This window comes from Elephas maximus, chromosome 11 (genome assembly GCF_024166365.1).
Source record: "Elephas maximus indicus isolate mEleMax1 chromosome 11, mEleMax1 primary haplotype, whole genome shotgun sequence".
NCBI lineage: Eukaryota > Metazoa > Chordata > Mammalia > Proboscidea > Elephantidae > Elephas > Elephas maximus.
Window position 1 is genome coordinate 111,998,334 of NC_064829.1, and position 27,766 is coordinate 112,026,099.

Below are 27,766 nucleotides of genomic sequence, written 5' to 3' on the forward strand. Positions count from 1 at the left end.
CACACAACATTTAAGGGTAAATACTAAGGTCGTAAAAGTATAAAGTCAGGCACAGGAAAGATTCGATTCAGGAACGTGGTTACCTCTGGAGGAGCCCTGGTGGTGCAGTGGTTAAGCACTCGGCTGCAAACTGAAAGGTCTACAGTTCGTACCCACCAGCTGCTCCGGGTGAGAAAGAAAGATGTGGCAGTCTGCTTCCATACAGATCACAGCCTTGGAAGCCCTGTGGGGCAGTTCTTCTCTGTCCTATAGGGTCGCTATGAGTCAGAATCGACTCCAAGGCAACGGGTTGGGTTTGGTTTGGGGAACAGTAACTGTGATTTTCACTTAGCACAATAACTCATGCCTGAATGAGGCGTTATTTCATCAACCACATGGCACGCTGTGCTCTAAGATGTCTCTTCACGCATTCCTCTCAAGAGCCCTCTAGGGTGGGCACTGTCAGTATTTTCTATATAGAGAAATTGAGGCTTCGGTGGGACCCCAAGTTATTTGCCCAAGACCACAATGAAGTAAGAGCAGGGTCTGCAAATGACCCCACTTAACAGACCAGAGAATGTCCCGTGCACACACACGCACGCACGCACGCACGCACACACACACATATCAATGAAGACTTGACCAAATGGCTTTTTATTGAAAGACCGTAACGCAAAAGCAAGCTTGGGGGAGTGGTGCATACAAGGTGAAGACCCTCCCCAGACTCTACTCTGATTCCCGTGATGGAGATGGAGTCCCAAAACATCAGGGAGGGAGGGGATGGGAACCCAGAAAGGAAAATAAAGGACACCCAGAATGACCTGCCTCGCTCGGCTCCAGCCCCAGGGTCACAGCCAAGGGAAAGGAGGGTCACACACCACCTGCCAGGAATCTGCCAAAGTTCACCCACCCTGCCTGCCTCAGACCTCCAGGAGCTTCCCTAGGAAGCGGAGGTTGAGGATCTTGAGCTGTTCGTCAAGGTCCATTCGCACAATGCCGTCCTCGCCATCGATGCTCAGCAGGACGCCTGTAGCTTCCCGGTCCTCACCCAGGATGACCTTCACCTGGGGGTGGGGAGCATGGGGTCAGGGTCCCGCATCAGCAGCCCCGTGCCCCTTACCCGCCTTGTGCCCTTACCTTATTGTTCTTGGTAGGGGTGATGGGCTCCAGGTGCTCACTGGAGATGCTGACCACCTTCTCACTGTCCTTCAGGTACACAGAGCACATGCCTCCCTGGGAGTGGGGACAGCCCAGTCAGCCCGTCCTGCTCCCCACACAGGACTGACACTGCATTCCAAAGGACACACACTTGGTGCTCATTCTAAGAAGCCACTCCCAAGGTGACACAGGGCAAGAAATGGCAAGGCTGGGCCTGGATCCAAGGCTGGAGCCCAGTTCCAAGGCTGGGGCCTATGGGGGGTGTTTTGGGGAGGGGTGACCAGGTCAGTGAGGGAAGCACTGCTTCTCAGGCCAGAGCCCTGGGCCTCATCTTGGTCGCCTTCTTCCAAGACAACCCTCCAACTGAGGCCTGTGTGCAGCCCGTCCTGCCCCGGGCTCCGGCCCCCAGCTCACCATCTCTAATCCCAGTAAAGCAACATAGAGAAGTAATTCCAAACCATAGATCTGATCCCACGCTCCCTGCTCCAGTTCCTCCCTGACTCCTCAAGCACAGTCTAAGCTCCCCCAGCTGGCATTTGACCTGGCCTGGCCACTGCTCTGGCCTCAGCGCCCCCTTTCCCTCTGGCTCTTTGTGTTCCAGTCACAATAATGTAGCTCCGCTCCCCAAAATGCGCCAGGCACGTGCAAGGCCCTCTGGCTGGAGCACTGCTAACCCTTTCCCCAGCCATTTTTCCTGGCTTACTCCTACGCATTCTTCAGGGCTCAGCTTAGACATCTCCTCCAGAAAGCCCTAATTTCCCCCAAAGTTGAGTAAAAGTCCCCTTGCTCTGGAGTTCCCCCATCCCAGGTCTGCCCACTTCACTCTGGGCTGTCACTATCTTGGGACATATCTGTCTCCCCCGCCACTGGAATGTGAAATCCATGTGGACAGGGCCTGAGGCTGTCTCAGTCTCTAGTGTTTCTTTAGTTAATTCAATTAATATTTATTGAAGGGCCAACTAGGTGCCAGGCCTTCATCTAGGAACTGGGAATATCTACTTAGGAATACAACCCTGGCTTAGTAATCAAGGACTCACACCAGGGTAAACTTCAAGCTGTGACAGAACACAGGAAGAATTACATGGACCTGAGAGAGCCAGTAAGAGGCAGATGTGCGCTAGCCTAGGAGGTGCTTTGCTGAAGGGCAACGAGGAGTTAACTGGGCAAAGAATGGAAGGAAGAGGAATAAGCATATCAAAGGCCCTGAGGCTGAAGAAGGCACAAGGGGGGAGGAGGGCCTGTCACTAAACTCAAGCCTGGCACAGAGGAGGCACTCGGTACAGGTTACTGAATCAATCTCTCAGAAAAACATGTCAAAAAGATCAGGGGCACCATGGGAGAGGATGCCTGCCCACTGACCACTCTGGGCCCCACGTACCGTGACGCTGCGGATGACGCCGGTCTGCCCCACCACCTGTGTATCCAGGTAGGTGTCCCGCACCTTCACCTGGATGTCAGTGGTCACCCAGTCACTGGAGTTCTGTTCAATGCCCGAGCCCGGTGTGTGCGGGTTGTAACCACCAGGGGAGGGGGCTCCGGGTGTCATCGGACTGTAGCCAACAGGGCTGGGGCTGGGGCTGGCCTGCAGGGGCAGAGGGACAGGGTTGTTGGGGACAGGGCATCTGGCCTGGCTGTCCCCATGCGCTGAGGCCTGCCCTGGGCCTCCAGGCCATGCGAGCTGACCAGTACCTGATAGGCCATGGGTGAGGGCGTGGGGTGGTAGCTGGCAGGAGAGTGGGTGTTCTGGTAGCCTGCTGGGCTTGGCGCCACCTGGTGGTAGCTCTGGGGACTGGGGCTGGGCTGGTAGGAGCCTTGTGGGGAGGGGGCGGCGTAGGGTGAGAACTGGTCTGTGTTGTACCTGCAGGGACAAGGAGAGACAGGGGCATTTGTTGGGGTGGGGGAGTGAGGTAGCAGCAGCGGCGTGGGGCTGGACAGGGATGGTTAGGGTGAGCCCCAGCTGACTCACATGGCCGGTGTCCCTGGTGTCTGTGGGTTGTACTGCGGGTTGACCTGTGGGGACGAGGGGTCAGGATAGCCAGGTGTTTGGGGATTGGGGGTTCCCCCGTAGGCCTGCGGTGACGGGGTGGGCTCATCGTCAAAGGCGTACTCGTACTCTTCCTCAGCCCTGTTGGGGCGAGAAGCTGAGAATGACTGGTGACAACAAGGCAGCACGCACTCACAGAACAGCTGCCACACACAGGCCCTGAATGGAGGCCGTTTTGTCCTCCTGTCAGCCCGTTCAGGGGTGCTCCTGACGGTGTTTTACAGCTGAGGAGACTGGGACTGCGAGATGAGGCTGCCTACCAAGGTCACACCACCACGTGACCTGTCTCCAACCTCAAGTCCCAACCACAATGCACCACTGGCTGGGGCTGGAGTGGAGGGTGTCTTGGCCCAGCCTCAGCCGTGCCTACTCCTTCACCTGGACCAGCCTGGGGCTGGGGGCAAAGAATTCAGGGATGGGCCCACACAGACCCCTTGGTTCCCCGTGAACGCTGAAGCAGAAAGAGGTCTCCCAGGTACCCCGGCCTAACCACACACACACCAGCACTCAGACCCAGGGGCTCAGGGAACCACGGACCCCCAGCTCCTGGCCCTCACCGTGACGGCGTGTTAGGGTTATTAGGGTCCCAGGCCCCACTCTGGGCAGGTGTGCGGCTGCCGTCGTGCAGGGGCGTCTGCGAGCCGTAATGCGGGGTGCGGCTACCTGGAATAGGGGAGATGAATGTGACCATTAGCTTTGTCCCACCTCCATGTCCCCCCCACATCACCCTCCGCCCTGCCCTTCAGGAGCACTCACCATCCTGGAGAGGTGTCTGTGAGCCGTACATGGGCGTGCGGGAGCCGGAACCATACATGGGCGTCTGGGAGCCGTACATGGGTGTCCGCCCATAGGTTGAGGTCATGCCACCGGGGCGCCGTGAGCCCCTGTCCACCAAGAGAATAAGAGGGGTGAGCAGGGCCCCTCACCCCAGTGATCCCACCCTGGCCCTCCCCTGGCCCAGTCATACACCGTGGTGAGCCGCTGGCGGTCAACAGAGATGGTCTGGCAGGTGGAGTGCAGCTCCACGCGGGCCGTGGACTCAGTGGCATCCTTCACCACGCCGATGTAGCCTGGTGGGGAGGCGGAAGGTCAGGCCAGGGGCTCCTTCCCCCTGACCCTCCTCTGGCCTCACAGGTCACCTTTGTAGGGCCCTTGGGAGATGCGCACGGTCTGGCCGATCAGCTCGTTGTCTCTCCGTCCGCGGCCCCGACTCATGCCGCCACCACCGCCACCCGGGCTACCAAAGCCTCCGCGCTGACCTGGGGCGGGAGGGGAAAGGCAGTAATGTCCCCGGGCTGTGACCCCGTTACACCCCGTGCCTATAGCCAGAGCGCCCTCAGGCCCCTCTTCACCTGCCTGCCTCCCCCATCAGAGCCCTGCCTACTCTGGGCTATCACTGTGGGGTTGGGTCTCCACCCCCATCCCAGGCTGTCAGCCCCACGAGGGCAGGTCCCAGGGTGATCTCAGTCACTGCTGGGCCCCCAGCATCACCAGCCCAGCATCCTGCCCCGATCCTGCTCAGCGAGCATGGGCCTGCACACAGCAGTCTCTCCTCCAGCTCCTCCCTCCTACATCCCCAGGCACATCCCACCCAACTCCTCTCACCTCCGGCACTGGGGTGCATAGGGCTGCTGATCCGGGGGCTCATAGGGGCAAAGCCGCCCACAGTGAAGTTGGTCACATCTCGGGGCTAAGGGCGGGGCAAGAAGTGAGCTGACAGGCAGGAGCTACGGGTGGCGGGGCCTGGGTGACAGGCCCCCAGCCCCCATGCCACACTGACTGCCTGCCCTTGGGAAGAGTTCCTGCTTGAACCTGCCCAGTTCTTTCGCTCCTTCTGGTGACAATGCCTCAATTTCCCTTTGGGGGAACTGCCACCCATCTGCCACTGTGGACCTGTCAATCAAGAGGCCCAGCCTCATCTGGCCAAGGGGTGGGACTGAGATTTGGTTAGTCAGGAATTTAAATCCCTGGTGATTTTTAAATCCCCCTGCGGGGCCCTGAGGAGACCGCCTCCTCATTCTAGCTACCCAGGTCCCCAGTCCCGATTTCCTTTCAGACCTGGCCTATACGACTCTCCTATAAGTCCCACCTCAGGGCCTTTGAGCCTGCTATTCCTCTGCCTGGAACACCCTTCCCTGACATGCCATGCGGCTGTCTGTGCCTTCGCTCAGGTCTCTGCTCAGCATCGCCTCCTCCATTTAAAGCCACAGCCCCTACCCTTCTCTATCTCTGTCCCGTTTTATTATTCTTTTTCACAGAGCTGACCACCACCTCATGTCGTTCTAGTATTTACTTATCTGCCTATTCACCTCTGGAGGCTCAACTTCAGGAGGGCAGAGACCTTTGTCTTCTTCATGGCCACATCCTCAGTGTCTGGCACCTGATAGGTGCTCAATAAAACCAAGTAACAGACGATCTGGGGAAGAGCTCAGAACCCTAATAAACCACATTTCTCTGTAACTTTGCCAAGAACCTGACAGTGACACCTCCTCTCCTAACTCACTTCCGGTCCACTCTTGTCACTCCTGAGGCCAGGAAAGGCCAGAGCCAACAGGGCCCCCCCTGCCCGCCTCACCTTCGAGCCCCCCGCCAGCACCAGGTGGCGTGTCTTGCAGACAAACATGCCCCCGTTCTCCACCAGTTTCTTGCAATGCAGGAAGGCAAAACTCCGGAAGATGTGGCGAATCTCGCCCTCCCGGCCCTGGAGCGGGAGAGAATGGTCACTCTCGTCACCGTGCCCACCCCACGCCACCCCCCCAGACCCGGCTGAAGAGCAGAAGCTTGCACTCACCGAGTGGGGACCGTCGATGACCTTGACGATGTCTTTCACGTGGATGTTGTTCTGTTCCGAGTCCAGGGCCACAGCAAAGCGGTTGTCCTTCTTCCGGGTCACGGCCTGATGCCTGACGGTCACCACCTTCCCATACATGTTCAGCACCTGTGGGAGGGTATGGCGAGGGGGCAGAGTGGAGCAGGCCTTCCCTAATGGGGCACAAGCCTCCTTGTGGCAGACTGTCCCGAGTTCTGCAGGACACCGAGACTCTGTGCCCCAGGGCAGACGATGTCAGGAACGAGGCACCTAGGCACCAAAAATGTTCCCACTCATTCCACATAACCCTCTGGGGGAGACTCAGGGACCTGAGCGGGGCGGGGGAGATGGTAACATGATAACTACTGTTTGCCCATCACTCTGTCAGGCCCCTGCTAATTTCCTGAAGTCTCACAGCCTCTCTCTGAGGTGGCTGCTGTCATGATGCCCATCTGATGGAGGGGGAAAACTCAGAGAGGGCAATTTACTAGCCCAGGGCCACAAGGCACAGCAGCAACAGAGCTAAGATGTGAATCCAGAGTCCAGGGACCAAAGCACTCTGCTCTGTGGCTCCCAGGTCGGTGAGGAGGGTTAGGGGGGAAGGGTCCCTGCGCTCCCAGGTCTGTGAGGAAGGTTAGGGAGGAAGGTCCCTGTGCTCCCAGGTCTGTGAGGAAGGGTTAGGGAGGAGGGTCCCTGTGCTCCCAGGTCTGTGAGGAAGGGTTAGGGAGGAGGGTCCCTGTGCTCCCAGGTCTGTGAGGAAGGTTAGGGAGGAGGGTCCCTGTGCTCCCAGGTCTGTGAGGAAGGGTTGGGGGGAGGGTCCCTGTGCTCCCAGGGTGAAGAGGAAGAGGGTCCCTGCCCTCCTGCACCTCAAATAGGCACCAAATGCCAGGATACATATCTGAGTGCAGGGAATCATTCACAACCAATGAAGTAGATGCTGCCACTATCCCCATTTTACAGGTTGTGAAACTGAGGCTCAGGGAAAATAAATGACTTGTCACTTGCCCAGCATCACACAGCCATTGGTGACAGGACCAGGTCTGCACCCCAGAGCAGATCTGGGTTCTTTGCCACGGTGCTCTGCCGTCTCCCAGGATGAGGAAGCCCCTCAAAGTAAGCCCACCTCCCCAGGCCCCATGGAGCCCACCACACACCTGGAAGGTCTCCCGCTCCAGCCGCACGATAACACCCACGGTCTGCGGGTCCAGCTGCACCAGCTCACCCCACTCGTGCTGGCCCCCCACGTCTACACCCGATGCTGTCTCTGAGCAGAGCTGCAGGTCGCGGGGCAGCACTTTCAGCTGCCAGGAGATGGGGAGGGGAATGAGGCGGGTCCCGGTGGACCGTCTGCCTGTGTCCCCATTTGGCATAGGCACTCCACTCCCCAGCCCCAGCCCCTACCTCATGCATGGTGAGGTCAGAAAAGAGGATGACAAAGTTGTCCTCCACCCGCACGATGAGGCCTGTGTCGCCCTCGAAGCGGCCAGCAATCACCTTCACGTGGTCCCCCATCTTGAAGTACTTCCGAAGTTCCTGGGCTGGGAACTCCAGCATATCCTGGGGGTTGGGGTGGGGACGAGCAGGTGAGGGGATGCCACCACCACCCGCCCGTGGTCTTCCAAGTCCACTTGTGTTCTCAGAAAGGGCCCTGGGTCAAAGGCCACTTCAGGCTCAAGCCCCTTACCACAAGCCCTCAGGCTGCCGTGGAGACGCCTGAGCCCAGACACAGGACAGTTGCCTGGACAGCTCTTCAGGCCCACCCAGAGAGCCTGCCCCTTGGACACACAGTGCCGGACTAGACAGCTCTGCAGACCCACCTGGAGACCGCCTACCCCAGACACACAGTGTTAGCCCAGACAGCCCCTCAGGGACACCTGTCTAAGCAAACCAAAGCAGGCACCCACCTCAGAATACTCCATGGGTACACCAGACCCTCAATCCTCAATCCAATACATTCCCCAATGCCTTCCTTTCCAGAAACAAAACATAGGCCAACCCACTCTCCAGTTCCACACACGAGGCAATCCCTTCAATGACAGCCACACATCAGGACACATACCCGAACACATTTCCTCTTCTATCAACACCTAAGCTTCAGTCATGTGCAAGCAGGACACAGGCTCTGCCCTCACCTCCCAGGCTAGGGAGGTAAGCACACACCCCATCTGTGCACAAGCCCAGTCACCCGAAGACTCAGACCCCTGGCAGTCCCCTAGAGACAGACAGGACCCCAGGAATGTAACCAGGCGGCCCTTTCCCCAAATCACACAAGCAGGCCTGCACAGACCCCACCCCAACCCCGAGACTCACGCATTACTACCTCATCAGACATACCCTCTCACCTGAAAACACTAGAAAGGCCCAGACATACCCCTACCTTGAAAGCACACCACTGCCTGGACACACAAGTACAACCAGACACATCCCCAAACACTCAGCTCCCCTGCCTCTCAGACCTGAGCGCAGCAGAAGCACACAGGCAAGCACACGGCTGCAGCCCCGGGAGCGGGATGGCGCCCACCTTGAGGTCCTCGTGCTTGGGCATGATGGTGATCTTGTTGCCGTCCACACTCAGGATCTTGCCCTGCAGGTTGATGAGCTCACCCTCGCATACCTCCACGTTGTCTCCCGGCTGGAAGTTGTGCTCCCGTTCCTTCCCTGCAGGGCAGGCACGGGGCTGATGCGGGGCTGACGTGGGGCAGGTATGGGGCTGACGTGGGCCACTCCCTCCTCCTTGGCTGGGTTAGAGATGGGGACCAAATACCTGTGCTCTCAGTCACCACCTCCAGGTCGATGCCCTCTGGCTGGTCCTCAAACTTCTCCAGCTCGGAGAGAGTGGGCTTCACACCCTCTGTGATCTGAGCCCCGAGGTGCAAAGGGGGGAGGAGGAAGTAGATGAAGGTGAGTGTCACAGCCCCGCTGAGTAGGCCAGACAGCAAGGATTACTCCCCTCGGACACTCCTGCCTCAAGCATTATCTGAGAGACCCCGACACAACCACTGCTCCGGGGTCTGGACTGCAGAAGGAAGAAAACACTTGACACCCATCTCCCATGCACACCCACCACCGATGCTGGGACCCTCACCACAGCAGACATGGCGAAGCTCTTGAAGAGAAAGCCCTTCCGGCTATAGCGGTTCCCCTCGAAGATGAGGAAGTCACCATCAGAGGCAACATCACCCCCCAGGGACCTGCGATTTGGGGAGAGTGATGGTTAGAAGGGGAGGGGTGAAGAGGACAATCTTGCTGTACCTCAGTCTCCTCAGCTGGCCAAACAGGAAGAGGACCATGGGATGAAATGGCCGACACACAGTCTCCTGGCGCGAGGGCCTTCTCACAAACCCGAGGCCCCACCTCCACAGAGTAGCCTGCAGCCCTGCCTTCTGCCCTCTCTCGCCCCCTTCCCTGCTTTGTTTATCACTACGACACTTATTGCCACCCGACAGTGGACTCTCGATGATCTGTCTCCCTAACTAGAATGTCAGCTCCCCAAAGGCAGGGATTTAACAACTTTTATTATTTCGCCTGTGAGAGTACTGGCGCATGGTAGCTCTCAATAAGTCTTAGGTGAAGAAAGTCAGTAACGGTTAATACAGTCACAGAGCACTCCCCCTGAGCTGCCCTCCGAGTTGGACGCCCAGGCCACCCGGGGTGATGGGAGAAGAAATCAGAGCGCTGACAGCTCCCAAAATTCTCTCTCTACCCTAACTATCTCCCTCCAACTCTGCAACTGGATGTCCAATGCCTGCATGACATGTCTAAACCAAACCCACTGCCACTGAGTTGATTCCAACTCACAGCAACCCTACAGGACAGAGTAGAACTGCCCCACAGGGTTTCCAAGGCTGTAATCTTTATGGAAGCCAACCACCACATCTTTCTCCCGCAGAGCAGCTGGTGGGTTCCGACCACTGACTTTTTGGTTAGCAGCCAAGTGCTTAACCACTGCACCACCAAGGCTCCTCGACATGTCGACCTGGGGGTTTAAAAGGTGTCACAAACTGAGCTGCTCCAATCCCCCACCAAGCTGGTGACAGTGGGGGGAAACGTGCTGGGTGGGTACTCTGAGCCCCATCTCATGCCAGGAAAGAGGTCAGACTTTACTAAAAAAAAACAGAGCCTGGCATAATGGGAAAACCCCATTTCAGTACACGATGCCATCCCTGGAGCACTGACTACTGCAGAGCGTTGCTCTGGATATGGCATGCACGTTCATTCACTGAGTTCTCACTACGGTCCTAGGAAACATGAGTTGTTAGTATCCATCTTTACAGTGGAGAAAACTGAGGCCCAGTGACATTAGTCAAGTTGCCGGAGGTTACACACGTAAACGAACCACTCACGACCTGCACCTGCTGGGTGCCCCTGCCTATGGAGGAACAAGGAAAGGCACATTCTGTGCTGCAGGCCCCAGGGCATGCTCACCTGATCTTCTCAGCATCAAACAGCCTCTGTGGCGGTCGCTTGAACTTCTTCCTTTTGGCAAACCAGTCTTTCTGTGGGATAAACAGGGCAGGGGTGGGACAGGTGAGGGGGTGGCTTGGCCATGAGCAGGTACCACCTGCTCCCGCCTTCCCCGCGGCAGCCTGCCCCATAGTACCAAGCTCATGCGAGCCTTGATGCGGTCGTAGTCTATGCGCGGGATCATCTTCAGGGAGATGGTGTTCTGGCTGGGCTCCACGTAATCCACCTGAGCAGGTGGGATGGGGTCAAAGAGGCCCAGCCCAGGGCCCAGCCCCTGCCTGGCCCTCCCTCTCCCTGAGCCCGGACACAGGAAGGGCAAGGGACGGGGTAATGGGGGACTACTTGACACATCTACCTGGGTGATTAAAAGGTGCCTCAGACTTAGCACATCAACGACTGACCTCCTGCTTGCCACCCAGAGGCTCCTCTCCCCAGCACCTCCACTCCCATCTTCCTGCTGCTCAGACACGCAGCCTGGGACTCGTTCCTGACGCCTTCCTTTCTCCCACACCCCATCTCATCTCTTAGTAACTCCTGTCAGCTCCATCTTCATAACACAGCCAGAATCTGACCTCTTCCCCCCTCCTCTATTACTCTGTCCCTGGTCCTGTCCCACCATCACCTCTGCCTGGACTACGGTAGCTGCCTCCTCATGGGTTTCCCTGCTTCTGCCTTTGGCCCCTACAGTCTATTCCAGGGGATCGGAGCCTTGCCACTACTGACCTCTTGGGCAGGTAGTTCTTTGTTACAGGGGGCGGGCTGCCTTGTACATGCAAGACGTTTAGCAGCACCCCTGGCTTCTACCAACTAGCTTCCAGTTCCACCTCCTCCCCAGCTGTCACAACCAAAAACGTTTCCAAACATTGCCAATGTCCCCTAGGGGGCAGACTCACCCTTGGATGAAAACCAGTGTTCTAATCTCAACAGTCACTATAGTAATCTGGTTGAGCCCAGAGTCAGGCTGTGGCCCTCTGGGCCCCGTGGCCCTCAGAGCCCTCCCAAGGCACGAAATGCCCCATCGCCTCTCTGAGCTCAGCTCCAGCCACTCCTGCCTGCACTCAGTCTGCTTCGGCTGCTGACGGCCCTGCTTCACTGCTGTTCCTTTGGCCTCTAACACCCTTCCCCAAGACATCCATGTGGCTCCCTCCCTCAGTCCCTTCAGATCTTAACTCAACATGTCTTTTAACATGCACACGAGATGGCCAACTTGCTCCTCCTTCCACAGCCTTCTCCCTCACCCTCTCAAGCCAGAAACCCCAAGTCACCCACGATTCCTCTCTCATCTACCACCCGCAGTCACAGAGATCTATTAATTCTACACCAAATATCTCTGAAACCCACCACTGCTCTCCTCCCCATTCCCTTCTCCTAGCCCCACCACTGCCCTCTCCTGCCTGGATCAGGCCCAGTCCCACCACTGTCCTCTCCTGCCTCGATCGGGCCCAGCCCCACCACTGTCCTCTCCTGCCTAGATCGGGCCCAGCCCCACCACTGTGCTCTCCTGCCTGGATCAGGCCCAGCCCCACCACTGTGCTCTCCTGCCTGGATCGGGCCCAGCCCCACCACTGTCCTCTCCTGCCTGGATCGGGCCCAGCCCCACCACTATCCTCTCCTGCCTGGATCGGGCCCAGCCCCACCACTGTCCTCTCCTGCCTAGATCGGGCCCAGCCCCACCACTGTCCTCTCCTGCCTGGATCGGGCCCAGCCCCACCACTGTCCTCTCCTGCCTAGATCGGGCCCAGCCCCACCACTGTGCTCTCCTCCCTGGATCAGACCCAGCCCTACCACTGTCCTCTCCTGCCTAGATTAGGCCCAGCCCCACCACTGTCCTCTCCTGCCTGGATCAGGCCCAGCCCCACCACTGTGCTCTCCTGTCTGGATTGGGCCCATCCCCGTGGGAGTCTCCCAGGTCCCAATCTACCCTGTATCATACAGTCTCCTGTGTGCTCAGCAAAAGCCCAGGCTCTGCTTCACAGAATCTCTGTGGAGTTCTACTCCCTACTCTTGGAAAGGGGGGGAGCACAAGAAAGGAGGGGGTACTAAACAGAGAAGTAGCACAGGTGTGAGCCCCACCCCCTCTCAATCCCCCCAGCCCCCAGGCACCTGAGCAATGTCATCCTTATAGATACCCCGCTTCAGACGGACCCAGGACTTCGGCTTCAGGTTGGCCACCTCCTTCACCACCTTGAGCACGTCCGTCATCTCCTTGATGGGCACCATCTGCTGGTTCCAGTACCCGAGCCGCAGGTTGCCCACGCCCTCAATGGCCTGCTTCACGTGGGTCTGCTTATACGCCTCCACGTAGATGTAGCCCTTCACATGCTCTGGGGCCACAACCGACTTAATCTGCAGGGGCTGTAGGATGAGCCGGTGGAAGAAGGAGATGGTAAGACGTAACTGCTAATGGGGGTAATGACCACCACCTGGCAGTCCCTCTCCCAGGAACTGATCCCACATGGACACAACGATGTCCACTCAAAAGTTCTTAGAGCAAACAAACAAAACTGAAATAAAAAACACCCTGCAAAAAAGATTGGTTAAATTATTGCTTAACCATGCCATGAAATACACTGTAGCAGTTTTAAAAAAGCAACATAAACCTACAGTGACATAGAAAGAAATATGTTACAACACAGAAAGATACATGTTAGGTGTAAAAGCAATTAGAACCAAAGAGCTAGAGTAGCTACACTATCAGGACAGACTTTAAGACAAAAATTGTTACTAGAAACAAAGAAAGACATTCTATAATGATAAAAGGGTTAATCCATCAAGAAGATATCACAATTGGCAACATACACTATGCTCCTAACCAAACCCAAACCAAACCCACTGCTGTCTAGTCAATTCCGACTCATAGTGACCCCATAAGACAGAGGAGGACTGCCCCCATAGGATTTCCAAGGCTGTAAATCTTTACGGAAGCACACTTGCACATCTTTTTCCCACAGACTGGCTGATGGGTTCAATCTGCTGACCTTTTTGGTTAACAGCAGAGCATTTTAACCACTGCGTAACCAGGGCTCCTTCAATGCTCTTAATCACAGCCCCAAATTACATGAAGCAAAGACTGACAAAATGAAAGTGAGAAAGAGACAATGCAACAATAGCTGGAGACTTTAACAGCCCACTTTGTTGTTCAGTAACGGACCGAACAACTAAGCAGAAGATGAGCAAGGCAACAGAAGACTTGACTGACACTATGAAGGACCTAGACCTAAGAGACATATGGAGAGCACGACCCCCAACACCAGGAGAATACACACCCTTCTCAAGTGCACAGAGAACGCTCCACAGTGTTAGGTCACAAGACAAGTCTCAACAAATTTAAAAGGATTAAAATCATATGTTCTCCAATTTACAAAGTATAGGAAATTACAAATCAGTAACATAAGGAAATTTAGGAAATTAAAAACTATGTGGAAAATAAACAACAAACTCCTAAATAACCAATGAGTCAAAGAGGAATTTACAAGGGAAATCAGAAAATGGTTCGAGGTGAATGAACACAGAAACACAGTGTACTAAAACTTATGGAATACATGAAAGCAGTACTTAGAGGGAAATTTAGAGCCACAAACATCCGTATTAAAAAACAAAAAAGATCGGAAATCAATAACGTAGCCTTACATCTTAAGAAAGTAGAAAAAAAAGAGCACACTAAACTCAAAGCTAGCAGAAAGATGATAAAGGTCAGAGTGGAAATAAATGAAATACAGAACGGAAAAACAATAGAGAAAATCAATGAAGCCAAAAGTTGCTTCTTTGAAAAGATCAACAAAATTGACAAAGCTTTAGCTCAGCTGATGAAGAGAAAAGGCTCAATTTAGTAAAATCAGGAAAGAATGAGGAGACATTACTACCAATTTTAAAGAATAGAAAGGATTATAAGGTAATACTATAAAAAAAATGGTATACCAAGAAATTAGATAGCCTAGGTAAAATGAACAAATTCCCAGAAAAACACAAACTACCAAAACTGACTCAAGAAGAAATAGAAAATTTAAATACGCCTATAACAAGTAGATATTAAATCAGTAATTTAAAAACTCCCACAAAGACAAGTCCAGGCCAGATGGCTTCACTGGTAAATTCTACCAAATGTTCAAAGAAGAATTAACACCAATTCCTCAAAAACTCTTCCATAACATAGAAGAAGAAGAGGCATTTCCCAAATCATTCTATGAAGCCAGTATCACCCTGTTATCAAAGCCTGGCAAAGGCATCATGAGAAAACTACAGACTAATACCCCAGATGAATATAGATGTAAAAATCCTCAACAAAATACTAAGCAAACTGAATTCAGCAGGGTATTAAAAAGATTCTAAAACTTTCACTTCAAGCACAATAAAAATTTTTTTTTTTTAAAAAAAAGGATGTGGGGTTAATACTAGGAATGCCAAGTTCAATATAAGAAAATCAATGTAACATGCTGTATGAATAGAATTAAAAACAAAATCCATTTGATAATCTCAACAGATGCAGAAAAAACACTGACAAAACCCAGCACCCTTTTGTGATAAAAACACTAAACAAACCAGGACTAGATCACCCTCAACCTAATGAAGGGCAGCTAAGAAACACCATCCCACTTAAAGGTGAAAAACTTATCCTGTAAGATCAGGAACTAGGAATTCCGCCCTTGCCACTTCAATTTACCGTTTCACTAGAGGTTCTATCCAGACAATGAAGTAAAAAAGGAAAGAAAGAATAAGCATCTGGACTGGAAAGGAAAAAATAAAACTCTCTCTTTGTGAACAGCATGACTTTGTATGTAGAATACACACACACACACACACACAGAGAAAACTATCAGAGATAACACGTGAACTCAGCAATGTTGAAAGATGCAAGATGAATATACAAAAATCAATTGTATTTCTATACGCTAGCAATGAACGACCCGAAAATAAAATTAAGAAAACAATTCCATCTACAATAGCTTCAAAAAGAGTAAAACACTTAGAAATAAAGTAAACCAAAGAAGTGCAATAATTACACACTGAAAGGTTCAAAGCATCACTGAAAGAAATGAAAGACTTAAATAAATGGAAAGACATCCCAAGCATGTGAATTGAAGGGTATGATGTAGTTAAGGCAGCAACAGTCCCCAAAATGGTCTACAGATTGAGCACAACTGCCATCAAAATCCCAGGTGACATTTGTGAAGAAATGGGCAAGTCGACCCTTACATTCACAGAGAAATACAAGGGATCCAGAACAGCAAAAACGAGTTGGAAAAAGAAGAACAAAGCTGGGAGACTCACTCCTCTGGATTTTAAAACTCACTGCAAAGCTACAGTACCCAAGGTAGTGTGGTACTGGCATACGTTTAGACGTAACAATCAGTGGAATATACTTGAGATCTACGAATAAACCGTTATCTTTATGGCCAAATGATTTTCAACAAGGGTGCCAAGATAATTCTATGGGGAAACAATAGTTTCTTTTTAACAAAATGGTGCTGGGAAAACTGACACCCACGTGCAAAAGAATAAAGTTGGATCTTATCTCACATCATATACAAAGATTAACTCAAAATTGATCAAAGATCTAAACACAAAAGCTAAAACCAAAACTTTCAGGGAAAAAAAAAAAACAAACAGGTGTAAATCTCTGTGACTTTAAATTATGAAATGGTTTTTTAGTTATGACACCAAAGGCACAAACATCCAGAGGAAAAAATAGATAAATTGGACTTCCGTCAAAATTAAAAACTCCTGTATAAAAAGGACACCATCAAGAAGATGAAAAGAATGAAGAAAACCAAAGACACAAGGGAAAGGTTAATCCAAGGGACTAATGGACCGCAACTACCACGCCTCCACCAGACTGAGTCCAGCATGACTAGGTGGTGCCCAGCTACCACCACCAACTGCTCTGACAGGGATCACAAGAGGGTCCCAGGCAGAGATGGGGGAAAATGTAGAAAAAATCCTAACTCACAACAAAAGACCAGATTTAGTGGCCTGACAAAGACTGGAGAAACCCTGAGAGTATGGCCCTCGGACACCCTTTTAACTCAGTATTGAAGTCACTCCTGGGGTTCACCTTTCAGCCAAAGATTAGACAGGCCCATAAAACAATAACACACGTAGCTCAGTCGTGTACAAGAGGCTAAATGGGCACACCAGCCCAGGGGCAAGGACGAGAAGGCAGGAGGGAACACCAAGGCTGGACAAATGGAAAGGAGGAACCCAAGGTTGAAAAGGGGAGAGTGTTAACATGCTGCGGGGCTGGCAACCAAAGTCACAAAACAATATGCGCATTAACTGTGCAATGAGAAACTGTATTTGCTCTGTAAACCTTCATCGAAGCACAATTTTAAAAAAAGCAACTACTTTGTTTTAGCACTGGTTGAGATAATGAAAAATGGAAACAATCTAAATGTTCAACAATAGGGGATTAGCTAAATAAATTGTGATCTACCTAATTAATTATATTGCTCTCACAAAGAGGGAAGCAGCTCTACCTGAAGTAACTAACATGAAAAGACGTCCCTCAGATGCTTACGAGAAAAAAGCAAGATGTTCACCGCAACATAACTTGCAATAGCCCCAAACTAAGACTCAACCTCCTACACAATCATCAAGGAGGGGTTAATAAATCAAGCAATGTCCGTATCGTGAAATGTTACCCATTTAAAAAGAAGGATGTGAAACTGTCTAACGACACGCATAGATTTCTAATAACCCAAATGTTAAGGTCAAAGTGAAAAAGCAAGTTGTTCAAAGCTCTTCTGTTTACGACAGCTAAAAACTAGAAATAAAAGTTAAATGACCAAACAGAGAACAGTGCATCCACAGAACGGAAGACCGTGCAGCCGCTGGGAAGAATGAGGCTGTATTCACTCACAAAAAAAGACTGGCTATAGAACGGTGTGCATATGATGCCGTTGTGTTTAAAAAAGCAAGATACACGTTTCAACATGCACGGGAGATGGTCTGGAAAGACACCAATTGCTCTGAGTTCTCACTTCTGGAGGATGGCACTTATGTGTGGACAGACTTGGGCTTTTTACAATACACATGTACGACTTCGGTCATTAAAAATTAAAATGATAATCAGCGTCACAACTCAAATGGCGTCACTGGAGTTTTGCCCCCAGGCACAATGTAGAGACTTGAACATTTAAAATCGTGAGGTGCACATCCTGCAGCTTTCCGCTGGACCCCACTGATACAGCCACTGCCGCTCCGGCAGGCAGGAGCACCTGACTCAGCCTGACAGGAACCACGTGAAGTCGGAGTCAGCAGCCAGCACACAGTACTCAGCAGCCGTGTTCATACAAATTTCACAGGTGATGGGAGGACTTACAGGGTTTGCCCTGGTTCCAACACCCCCAATTACACCTTTGACAACTATGTTTTTTGAGCGTAAGCCACAGGCCAGGTTCCACCAGGGAGCTAGACACGTCTATAGCCACATAATCCTAATGATGCTGAGGGGCAAGCACGGGCCCACAGGAAGCGGCAGGTTAGGATTCAAACCCTGGCAGTCTAAGGAGAGATCTGTGCCCTTAACCCCACACTTCCTGCCTTGCATGCGGGTGCATTACTGCACGTTCCACGCGCTGGCAGAGCTCTCAAGGGGCAGGGAGCAGCTGAGCACGTTCCAGCATGGGGACAGACACGCAGGAGGGCGTGGTGAATGTCGGATGACAGCACGAAACAGAGAAGGAACTCTCCTCCAGGCAGGCCTGCTCACTGACTGACAACCCACATGGCCCTCTCCTGAGACTCAGGTCTAAACTGTTAAGAGGTGACAGCTGCCCAAGGGGGCTGGTGAACAGGCAGAATTCAGCTTCAGGTGGCAAGGCACAGGCAGCCAGATGGCTACAGTGGCTGTGGAAAACCTCCTGGGGATGCAGACAGCAGAGACAACACCCAGCCCCTCCCTGGGGACACGGGAGGAGCCTTCAAGCCGGGTGGTCTTTTTCTGGCTGGCCCAACTCACTGACCACGCAGCTCTGTTCAGTGCAAGGTGCACCTGGCACTCTTGAGCCTACAGTGCCCCTCCCTGTGGGCCTGGCTCTCTCTGCCTCCCACCCCAAGCTGCCTGATTACCCAGCTTACCGTGTCTGTGAACTGGTAGGCAATGAACTTGCGCATCAAGGAAATGGCTGTGGCCCGTTCCTCCCCAATCTGGAGGGCGAGAGACAGACTTGAGAGAGATGATGGGATGGAGGGCACGACATGAGAGACAGCAAGAGAGGGAGTCAGCAGGCAAGGAAGACAGGGCAGGAAAAAGACGGGTAGGAGAGATGAGCAGACAAAGAGAGGGAAGTACAGTCATAAAGACTGGGGTGGGAGACAGTGAGTGAGTGGGTGGGGGGAGAGGGAGAGAAAGATATCCTAAGGCAGAAGTAAAGGGACCAAAATGAAGAGCTGACAGTACTCCCTACAGGCAGCCTCCCCCATTCAGTGCCAGGGCACACACCTTACACTTGACAGTCCACAGGTTGGGGTCCCTAGACAGGAGAGACAAGAAACCCTTTAGTGTGACTGTCCTCTCTGTGTGAAACCCGCAAACCACCACACCTACCCTTCTTGCTCTCTCTCCACATCCTGGGATTCCCCTACTCATCCTTCTCTACTCTTCACCCCAAAGCAAAAGGAAAAGGGGAGAAAGAACCTACTTGGCCCCCACCCACCACTCTCCCCGTGAGACTGGCCTGATTTACTTCAGGGAGCGACCCATGTGGGCAAATCGACTACGTGGGCACAACAAGATTCCCACCTCAGCCCTCCTGCTTGCCCACTTACTTGACTCCTGGGAGCAGCTGCTGCTGGGTGATGTCATCCGAGAGCTCATCAGATCCGCCATATACCCTGGAAGGAGAGGGGCAGTTGGAAGTCAGAAGGGGGAAGCTGCCAGCCCTGGCCTCCCCCAGAGGGTCCAGGGGTCCACCTAATCTCCACCCCACCCCACCCTGCCCACCCCATGCCCTTACGTCTCGCCCACCGAGGACTTGGCATATTTTTTCATGTAATACTCTCCCAGTTCTTCTTCTCGTTGGTCCCTGAGACACAAAGGAGAAAGAGAACGTGTGAATGGAAGGTCCTGCCCCCACATCTCCCCATGGGAGCCAGTGCCATGGGGATCCTTTTCCTCTCCTTGCTCACCTCCAGAGGTTCTGTAAGCGGCGAGCTCCAGAACGGTCTTCATCCAGAACAACATTATCGATATTGGAGGCTGAAAAAAAATGGGCAGATGGGGTGGGTAAGGGGAGGTGGAGGGTAAGGGGACCTGGAGAGGGTCATGGGCCTAAGAGGGCTAGAGTTTGGCCCTGGGGCAGGAAGATACCTCAGTAAGGAAACCCCCAACCCTCCACCCTCCTGCCCTCTCCTGCTCGGCACCCTGCTCCTCCTGACAAAGACCTGGGGGGCGGGGCAGCAGTAGGGGCATCCAGCTGTTCCCCGTTTCACAGACTTGGCCTAAGCACGCCCACCCTCGACTCCATGCCACCCTCACATTCCTGACACCCACAAACACCCCTGGGCACACGTCAACACGTACACTTTTCCAGGGCAGCAACTGCTGCAGGCCTGGCCCCAGAACTCCCTGACTCCAGGCCCTATGTAAGTCAGAGCACCCAGGGCCAGACACGGGTAGGGTGGGGGTGGGGGTGCCACAGGAAAGAGGAAATGTCCAGATATGGGAGGAGGGCCAGGGAGCCACGCGTTTCAGACTCTTACCTTCGATCTCTTCTACTTGGAGGAAGAGGAGGAGGTGGTGGTGGTGGTGGTGGTGGTGGTGGTGGTGGTGGGCGAGGGCAGACAAAGTATGAGCCAAATTATAGCAGCGAAATCAACCATGGGTTGAGGGGCGGGGAAGGGAGGGACACAGGGAGGTCGGAAACCAAAAGGAAAGGCCAGGCACCGGGTGGTTGGGAGGAGAAGCCGAGATGTATGAGGCGCACAGAACGGAAAATAACAGGGAAGGGGGAGCACCGGCCCAGGAAGTGGGGGGTAGCTTGGGACAGTGCCCACCACCCCCACAATCGTCAGAAGGGATTCGCTGGGGCCCTGGGATCCCAGAATCCTCTCCCCGCAGCACCCACCACCCCACAGCCCCCCCCGCCCCCCAACTCATGGGCCTAAAAGGAAAAGGGCGAGGAGCTGGTCTCTCTGGCAACAACAAAAAGAAGCGAGGTGAGGTGGGTGGGGGTTGGGGTGAGACAGGGCATGGGGGGATGGGCTCTCAAGACCCTCTCAGCCCTGCCCCTGTTGATGTCTGTCTTGTGGAGAGGGACCCACACTCACCTTTCTCTAGGATGTCCTCTGCTCCATCCTCCCACTGGTCCTCGTCCTCATACTCATCGTCCACATCTGAAAAGAGAAGGCCAAGGGCTCAGGGGACAGCTGGGGCACAGGGGGTCTTCATGACAACAGCTCCCAGGAATCAAGGATCTCTCTGCAAGAGGGGCTCTCCAGATCTCCACTTACAGCAGGACCCTGAGGCTCGGGCAGGCAAGGCGAGCACCTGCCTGAGTTCAACAAGAGCTGGGAGGAGCAGCACCCAGGCCTGCAGGCACACCCCCGGCTCTAAGAGGAATCCCCCAACCCCAGCCCCCCACACACCCTTTCTAAAAAATAAGATCAACATAAGCAGGCATAGTTTCCTCCCAACTGTCAAAAGAAGACTGATGTATAAATACACGTTTTTACAGGTAAGACAGGATTAACGGTTTATTTGCTGTTTTCATTCTTCTCTCGTGTACACAACGACTAACACTTATTTCCCAACAAGCACAAATTACTGTCAGTTTCTTACAGGGTAGGAACAATACCATGATTACCGGAAAGAGTCTAATGTTTAGGAATCCATGCAAAAATATTTTTGGATAAAATTATACATTCGGAATTTGCTTCAAAATCATCCAGTAAAGGGCAGGAAATGAGAAGGAAAGAGCAAAACAAGTTTGGTACCAAGCTGATAACTGTTGAGGCTATCCAAAAGAACTGCTGACCTTTTGGTTAGCAGCCAAGCTCTTAACCACTGCACCAACAGGGCTCCCTGCTGAAGCTAGGTGACGGTATGTTGGGGTTCAACATATTATTCTACCATTGTGTGTCTGAAATTTACCAAAACATTTTTTTTTAAAGTACACTAGACTAATTTATTGCACAGCGCCTGGAGTCTTAAAAGCTTGCGAGTGACCATCTAAAGCACGATAGTCTCTATTCACCTGGGGCAACAGATGAAAGAGAGGCAGGAATGCGAGAAGGATATGTAATGTGTGGCTAAAACTGCCTCCTTTGCCATGAGATCAGAAGAACTGGATGGTGCCTGGCTGGACATTTTGATCAAAGATTCTATACAAGAATCCTGACCGAAAGGGAGAAAATGTAGAACAGAATTTCAAATTCTCACGGAATCCAGAATTTCTTGAGCCACAGAGGCTAGATGAGCTCCTGAAACTACTGCCTGGAGATAATCTTTAAAACTTAAACCGAAAACATCCCTCAAGTCTTCTCATAGGCGAACAATAGTTCTGCTTAAGTGGTAAAGAACACCTGTTTTAAACGCCATGCTCTTTCATAAAGTACATATATGGGATCTAATTGACAACAGTGACTCGAAAGATTAGATAGGAAACCTAGGGGGCAGTGAGTTTATGTTACTGGGGGAGGAACAACTCAGAAAAGGACGGTAAGTACAGTTGCGCAACTCAAAGAATGGAATCAACGTCACTGAAGCGTACACGTAGAAACTGTTGAGTTGGTAGCTGTTCTGATTTGCATATTCTCAACAACAAAAAAAATACATTAAAAAAAAAGTATACTAGAGAAACAGAACTGAAGGTGGAAGCCCACCCCTGCTGGCCCCGTGACACACCAGCCTCATCCAGAATGAAGCCTCCATGGCGGGGTTTCTTGGGGGGCCGGTCATCGTCTTCCTCCTCCTCTTCCTCATCATATTCTTCCTCCTCTTCCTCCTCCTCTTCTTCCTCTGGCTCTTCCTCCTTCTCACTGCCTGCCGCGCTCCGCCGCTCCTCCTCTACCTGCAGGGTTGGGGTACGAGCCTTCTACTGGCCCCAAATCTGGAAACCAAGTTCCCGACCCAAAATCTGACCTCAGATCTACCTGGCCAATCCCAGTCCCCTCTCCCCTGTGCACACACCCTCCACTCTGGCCAGTGACAGCAGCGCCATCCACCCAGTCACCCAACCAATACCTGGGAGCTGACCCTCCTCCCTCCACCAGACCATCCTGCTGGCCACCTTTCACCTGGCCTTGAAATGTTAGAGCTCTGTGCAGCTGGTCCTTGGCCCTTGTCTGTCCATTCTACAACTCTCCCTGGGACATCTCATCCACTCCCATGGCTGCGGTGGCCACCTCAGTGACAATGACCTCCACAGCTGTTTTCAGTACACACAGCTTGTCAAGGTCACTGACTACCCCAATCCACTGAACGTTCTTCAGTCCTTACCTACAGGGTATTTCAGCAGCACTGGACACTGCAGGCCCCTCTCCCCATGGAAACACACTTCCCTTGGTTTCTGCCACATCACACTCCCGTGCTTTCTTTCCCATCTCTCAAGCTCCTCTTCTCTGCTCATTCCTTAAACCTTGCCTTTGACCCTCAGAATGCAGTCCCCGGCCCACCGTGCTTCTCTCTCCGTGGGCTCTCGCCCTGGGCCTTTTTCCCTTCCACGGCCTCAGTTCCAGCTCTTCAGACGAAGTCCCCATCAGCCTCCAGTCCCCACTGCTCTCCTGAACTAGAAACCCGAAGTGCCAGCAGCCTCCTGGATGTCTCCCCAAGATGTTCCCTGAGCCCCTCACACCCACCATGTCCCAAACTGGCCTCGGTCCTCCAGCTCCCATTAGGCACCAAATTTTTGTCCTTTCTGACGTTTGAACAGTTCTCTAATCCGTCCCCTCCTCCTCATCCCCACACACTCTAGTACAGGCCAGGACAGCGGCCTCTAACACTTGCTTGATCCTTACCCAGCCTCCTCCTGGGCTCTTGGCTGCTAATTCCTCTTTCAACAGGAGCCACAAAACAGTGTTTCCTAAACTTCAATCTTTTCCTTAAAACCCCATTGCCATCGAGTCAATTCCAAATCATAGCCATAACTGCCCCATAGAGTTTCCAAGGAGCAGCTGGTGGATCTGAACAGCCGACCTTTAGGTTAGCAGCTGTAGCTCGTCACCACCGCACCACCAGGGTTTCCATCTTTTCCTTACTACGTGATTTCCTGCCACATCCACATCAGTGTAAGCCACTGGCCTGATGTTGTCTTGAAATCCACTCACCTCTGCCCTTAAAGGCGAAGCTTTTCTATATTTTGAAATTTTCCTAACTAAAATTTTTTTAAAAGTTTCACTTACTAATAAAAGGTAACCACAAAGGTAAAAGCAAAACAATGTAACTAAATTCCGGCAAGATACTGTTGCCTCTTGAAGACTCCAAGCCTGAAGCCTGGTAAACAGACAAACTGCCAAATTAAAAAAAAAAAAAAAAACAGAGCACTTATTCAAGACATAGTAGAGGATCAGCAAAAAAGAGGAAGACCCTTAACAAGACGGACTGACACACACTGTGGCTGCCACAATGGGCTCGAGCATAACAACTGTGAGGATGGCACAGGATCAGGCAGTGTTTCATTCTGTCATATGTAGGGTCGCTATGAGTTGAAACCAACTCAACAACACCTAACAACTAACAACTAACAACATTCAAGGCCTAAGGAGCCCTGGCGGTGCAGTGATTAAGCACTCAGCTGTTAATTAAGAGGTCCGCAGTTCTAACTCACCAGCAGCTCCATAGGGGAAAAGACCTGGTGATCTGCTCCCATAAAGACTAGAGCATAGGAAACTACTATACTTGCTCTGAGTCAGAATCAACGACATCAAAGGGTTTGGTTTTGGTTTTTTATTCAAGACGTACCAGCCCAAAAGTAAAACTTCCTCCTTTACCCAATCAGAAAACAGGACATACAACTTAAAAGAAATAACTTTCTCACTAAATGATTCAAAAGAACTTAAAGTGTGTCTTTATTCCACCTACAAGTACCTCTCAACCCACCCTAGGAACGCATCCTACAGTCTTGGGAAACACTAATCGAAAGCATGAATCTGACCACGTCAGTCCCCTGCTTAAAACACAGCCATGGCTCGCCACTGCTCTGAGGTAAAGAACCAGCCCCTCGGCCAGCCTGGGTTAGCACCTCCCAAGTGCTACGTCCAGTCACACTGAGCCCCTTGCACCATGCTCTCATTGCTGTCCACCATCCATGCTGTTCCTCTGGGTAAAAAGCCATTCTTCTCTTTCTCTCACTCCTACATTAATCAAAACACTCCCTCCTCCAGGAAGCCCTCCCTATCCCCCTGCCCTCCTACCTCACCTGGTGACAGCAAACCAGCCAGCAGGTGAGCCAAGAGGCTGGTAAGGTGTTGGGGAAGTACTAAGCCTTGCACAGCACAAACCAGACTGTCCCAGATAGGAAAAGAACCTGGGGATTGCAGTCTCATACCACCAAGCAAAGTGCTCGGAAGCCATGAGTCAGTGACCGAGGATCCAGTGCTCCAGCTTGGAGCAAGGCCCTTTCTGTCATCCTTCCACTTGCTCCACTCCCACCACAATACCCCAATTCCTCCAACTCCTCACTGGAAGCTGAGTAACCCCCAAAGAGCCCAGCAGGAGACGACAATCAAATGCCTACAGGGACCAAGCAGGCAACCTAAGTGGAGCAGACCAAAGGAAACCCATAGCACTCTGTCCTGGAGAACAGATGCATTAATGCTGCCACCATGCAGGATGATAAAGGGCAACTGACACTCAGTCTCAGTGTTGGGGAAGGGATAAAGGGGGAGTGATGGGCTCTCCGGGACCCTAGATAAAATCCCAGTTCTAAAGGGGGCAGCCACTTTTCAGGTCTAGCAAAGAGCTGCCACATAGAACAATCCCAGGCTCTGGATTGCCAGTTCCCCCCCTTGTCCCTGAAAAGTAGAAAATTCTGATTTTTACACCCAATCTCCCTTACAGGTGTTGGAAACTAACTTAAAAAGGGAACTTAAGTTTCCACAGGTCACACAAGATTATCTATAATCACCTTGTCATCTCTTTATTGGTTTTTCACTGTTATCTACTAAACGTTCACTATGATCCAGCCAAACTAGACTCCCCGCTATCCTTGAACATGGCAGACATGCTCCTGATTTTGTATCTCCTGTTCCCCCTTAGGAAACCCCAGTGGTGCAGTGGTTAAGTACTACGGCTGCTAACCAAAGGTTGGCAGTTCAAATCCCCCAGGTGCTCCTTGGAAACTCTTTGGGGTAGTTCTAGTCTGTCCTATAGGGTCACTATGAGTCGGAATCGACTCGACGGCACTGGGTTTGAGTTTTTGTTCCCCTTATGGAGCCCTGGTGGCGCAGTGGTTAAGGGCCCAGCTGCTAACCAAAAGGTCCACAGTTTGAATCCACCAGCTGCTCTATGATGGGCAGTTCTAATCTGTCCTTTAGGGTCGTTATGAGTCGCAATCAGCCAGGTGGCAAAAGGTTTTTTTTTTTGTTCCCACTTATTAAAATACCCTCCTGCCAAATATCCCCAGGGCTCACTCCCTCACCTCCAGTAAGTCTTTGCTCAAATGTCACCCTCTAAGACTCACTCTGACCACTCTATTTAAAGTGTAACCAGGACTTCCTACTCCTCTTCTTTGTCCTACTTTCCTCCAGAGTAAGCATCACTTCCTGGCTCACAAAGTCATTTACTTACTGGGTAAGTCTACTTCTGTTTGAACGCACAAGAATGTAAATTTCATGAGGAGTTTTGAAACCTGTTTTGTTCACTGGTGTAGCCCAAGGGCAAAGAAGTGCCTAACACTTATGCTGCTGCTGTTGTGGACTGTCCAGTCGTTTTCACTCAGAGAGACCTCACCTGACAGAGCAGAGCTGCTCCCATAGGCCTTTCTGGGCTGTAATCTTTACAGGAGCAGACTGCCAGGTCTTTTCCCCCTCAGAGCAGCTGATGGGTTCAAACCACTGATTTCCTGGTTAACACCTGAGCACTGACCCACTGCACCACCAGGGCTCCACCCAGCATACAAGCAGTACTAAAAACACATTTTCAGAATAACTGAGCACACCTAAAAACAGAAACAACTGATAGTGAGTACTTACTATATGCTAGATCCTTTAAACACATAACCTGTTATCCCTCTGTACCCGTGCCTCTGCTTGAGTGCGACCAGCCTACCTCTCGATCTCTCCCGACAACCTAGAAGCTCCCAGAGACCAGAGCCCGCTCAAATCCCTTCTGGATGCCCACAGGGGCCTTTCTGTCCTGGTCCTGTCCCCAGGAGCAATGCCTCCCCCAGGACTCCCAGCCACAGACCTCGGCCTCCTCGCCGTCGCTGCTGCGTTCGCTGTCCTCCTCCTCAGAGAAGTTACTGTCCTCGCTGTCCGACATCTTCTGCTCCCGCAAGGAAAGACGGCGGTTTCAGAAAGTCCCACAATTCCAAGTCCCACCCTGAGCCTCAGTTTCCCCGCAGGCTCCCTGGGAGAAGAAAAACTCCTTAGCGCACTTCCGGCAGCCTCGTTCTGGCAACCGCGAACCGGAGAGCGGACCACCACGCCACCGGCTATACCTCCTCAGTCCCAGAATCCGACATCTACACTTTCCCAACCCCGGCAGCCCCCGGGCCTGACATCTTTGGGGGGGGGTCCCACCTCACCGCTCCGGTCCTACCTTTGCCTTCGGGACCAGCTGCTGTTCACACGACGCCTGGCTGGGACAGACGAACTCTCTCGCGATAACCTACCCGTTGGCCTCGCCCAACGCGAGATTTCCGGGGCTTGCCCCGGGTGACGCACTTCCGGGGCGCCATCTTGAGAGTGGCACGCTGTCGTAATGCATAACGTGGAGCTGACATATTGGGAGGGTCAAGAGCAGGGAAAGGCTTCCCCACGCCTCGCCCCACCCTTTCGCCCCCGCCCCCCGTCCGAGGTCAGATTTTTGGGTCCTTCCAGCTTGGAAATCGAACTTGAATATAATGCGCTATTTATTTGTTAGTTCAAGCCGCTAACACGGCGTGCCATGCTGTCAAAAAAAAAAAAATGCTGTCAGGAGGCAGGAAATTAGCAAGTAATAACAATAATCAAGAAGACTTCACATGCTTGATTTGCCAGTTGCGGTGGAGTAGACTCCGACTCATAGCGAGCCCGTGTGTTACACAGTAGAACTGAGGTCCGCACGGGTTTGGGGTTGTAATCTTAATGGAAGCAGATCGGCAAGCCTTCTGCAGAGCCGCTCAGTGAGTTCCAATCGCCAACCCCACTGCACGGCCAGGCTTCCCTTTAGGTTA

At 52.4% G+C, this 27,766-nt stretch overlaps 1 protein-coding gene across 3 annotated transcripts; it reads right to left on the bottom strand.

Moving 5' to 3' along the window:
• Positions 1–617: 617 nt before the first annotated feature.
• SUPT5H (SPT5 homolog, DSIF elongation factor subunit) lies at positions 618–27,243 on the bottom strand. 3 transcript variants are annotated; one of them, XM_049900878.1, is made up of 30 exons: positions 27,151–27,243; positions 26,797–26,874; positions 22,297–22,462; positions 20,721–20,786; positions 20,154–20,165; positions 19,581–19,650; positions 19,409–19,477; positions 19,221–19,286; positions 18,895–18,925; positions 18,531–18,599; positions 12,558–12,809; positions 10,591–10,680; positions 10,416–10,486; positions 9,076–9,181; positions 8,755–8,848; positions 8,512–8,648; positions 7,392–7,547; positions 7,145–7,291; positions 5,973–6,119; positions 5,757–5,882; positions 4,787–4,871; positions 4,321–4,440; positions 4,149–4,251; positions 3,938–4,065; positions 3,739–3,844; positions 3,104–3,262; positions 2,827–2,995; positions 2,516–2,719; positions 1,117–1,212; positions 618–1,043 (listed from the first exon to the last, which is right to left on the bottom strand). In XM_049900878.1, exons 2-30 carry the CDS (start codon positions 26,869–26,871, stop codon positions 900–902), a joined length of 3,264 nt encoding a protein of 1,087 aa, XP_049756835.1. In that variant the 5' UTR covers positions 26,872–26,874; positions 27,151–27,243; the 3' UTR covers positions 618–899. The 3 variants fall into 3 exon arrangements, with proteins under 3 accessions (XP_049756835.1, XP_049756834.1, XP_049756836.1); XM_049900877.1 differs by having other exon boundaries at positions 26,797–26,958; positions 27,151–27,223; XM_049900879.1 differs by lacking the exon at positions 20,154–20,165 and having other exon boundaries at positions 26,797–26,958; positions 27,151–27,223.
• Positions 27,244–27,766: the final 523 nt, after the last annotated feature.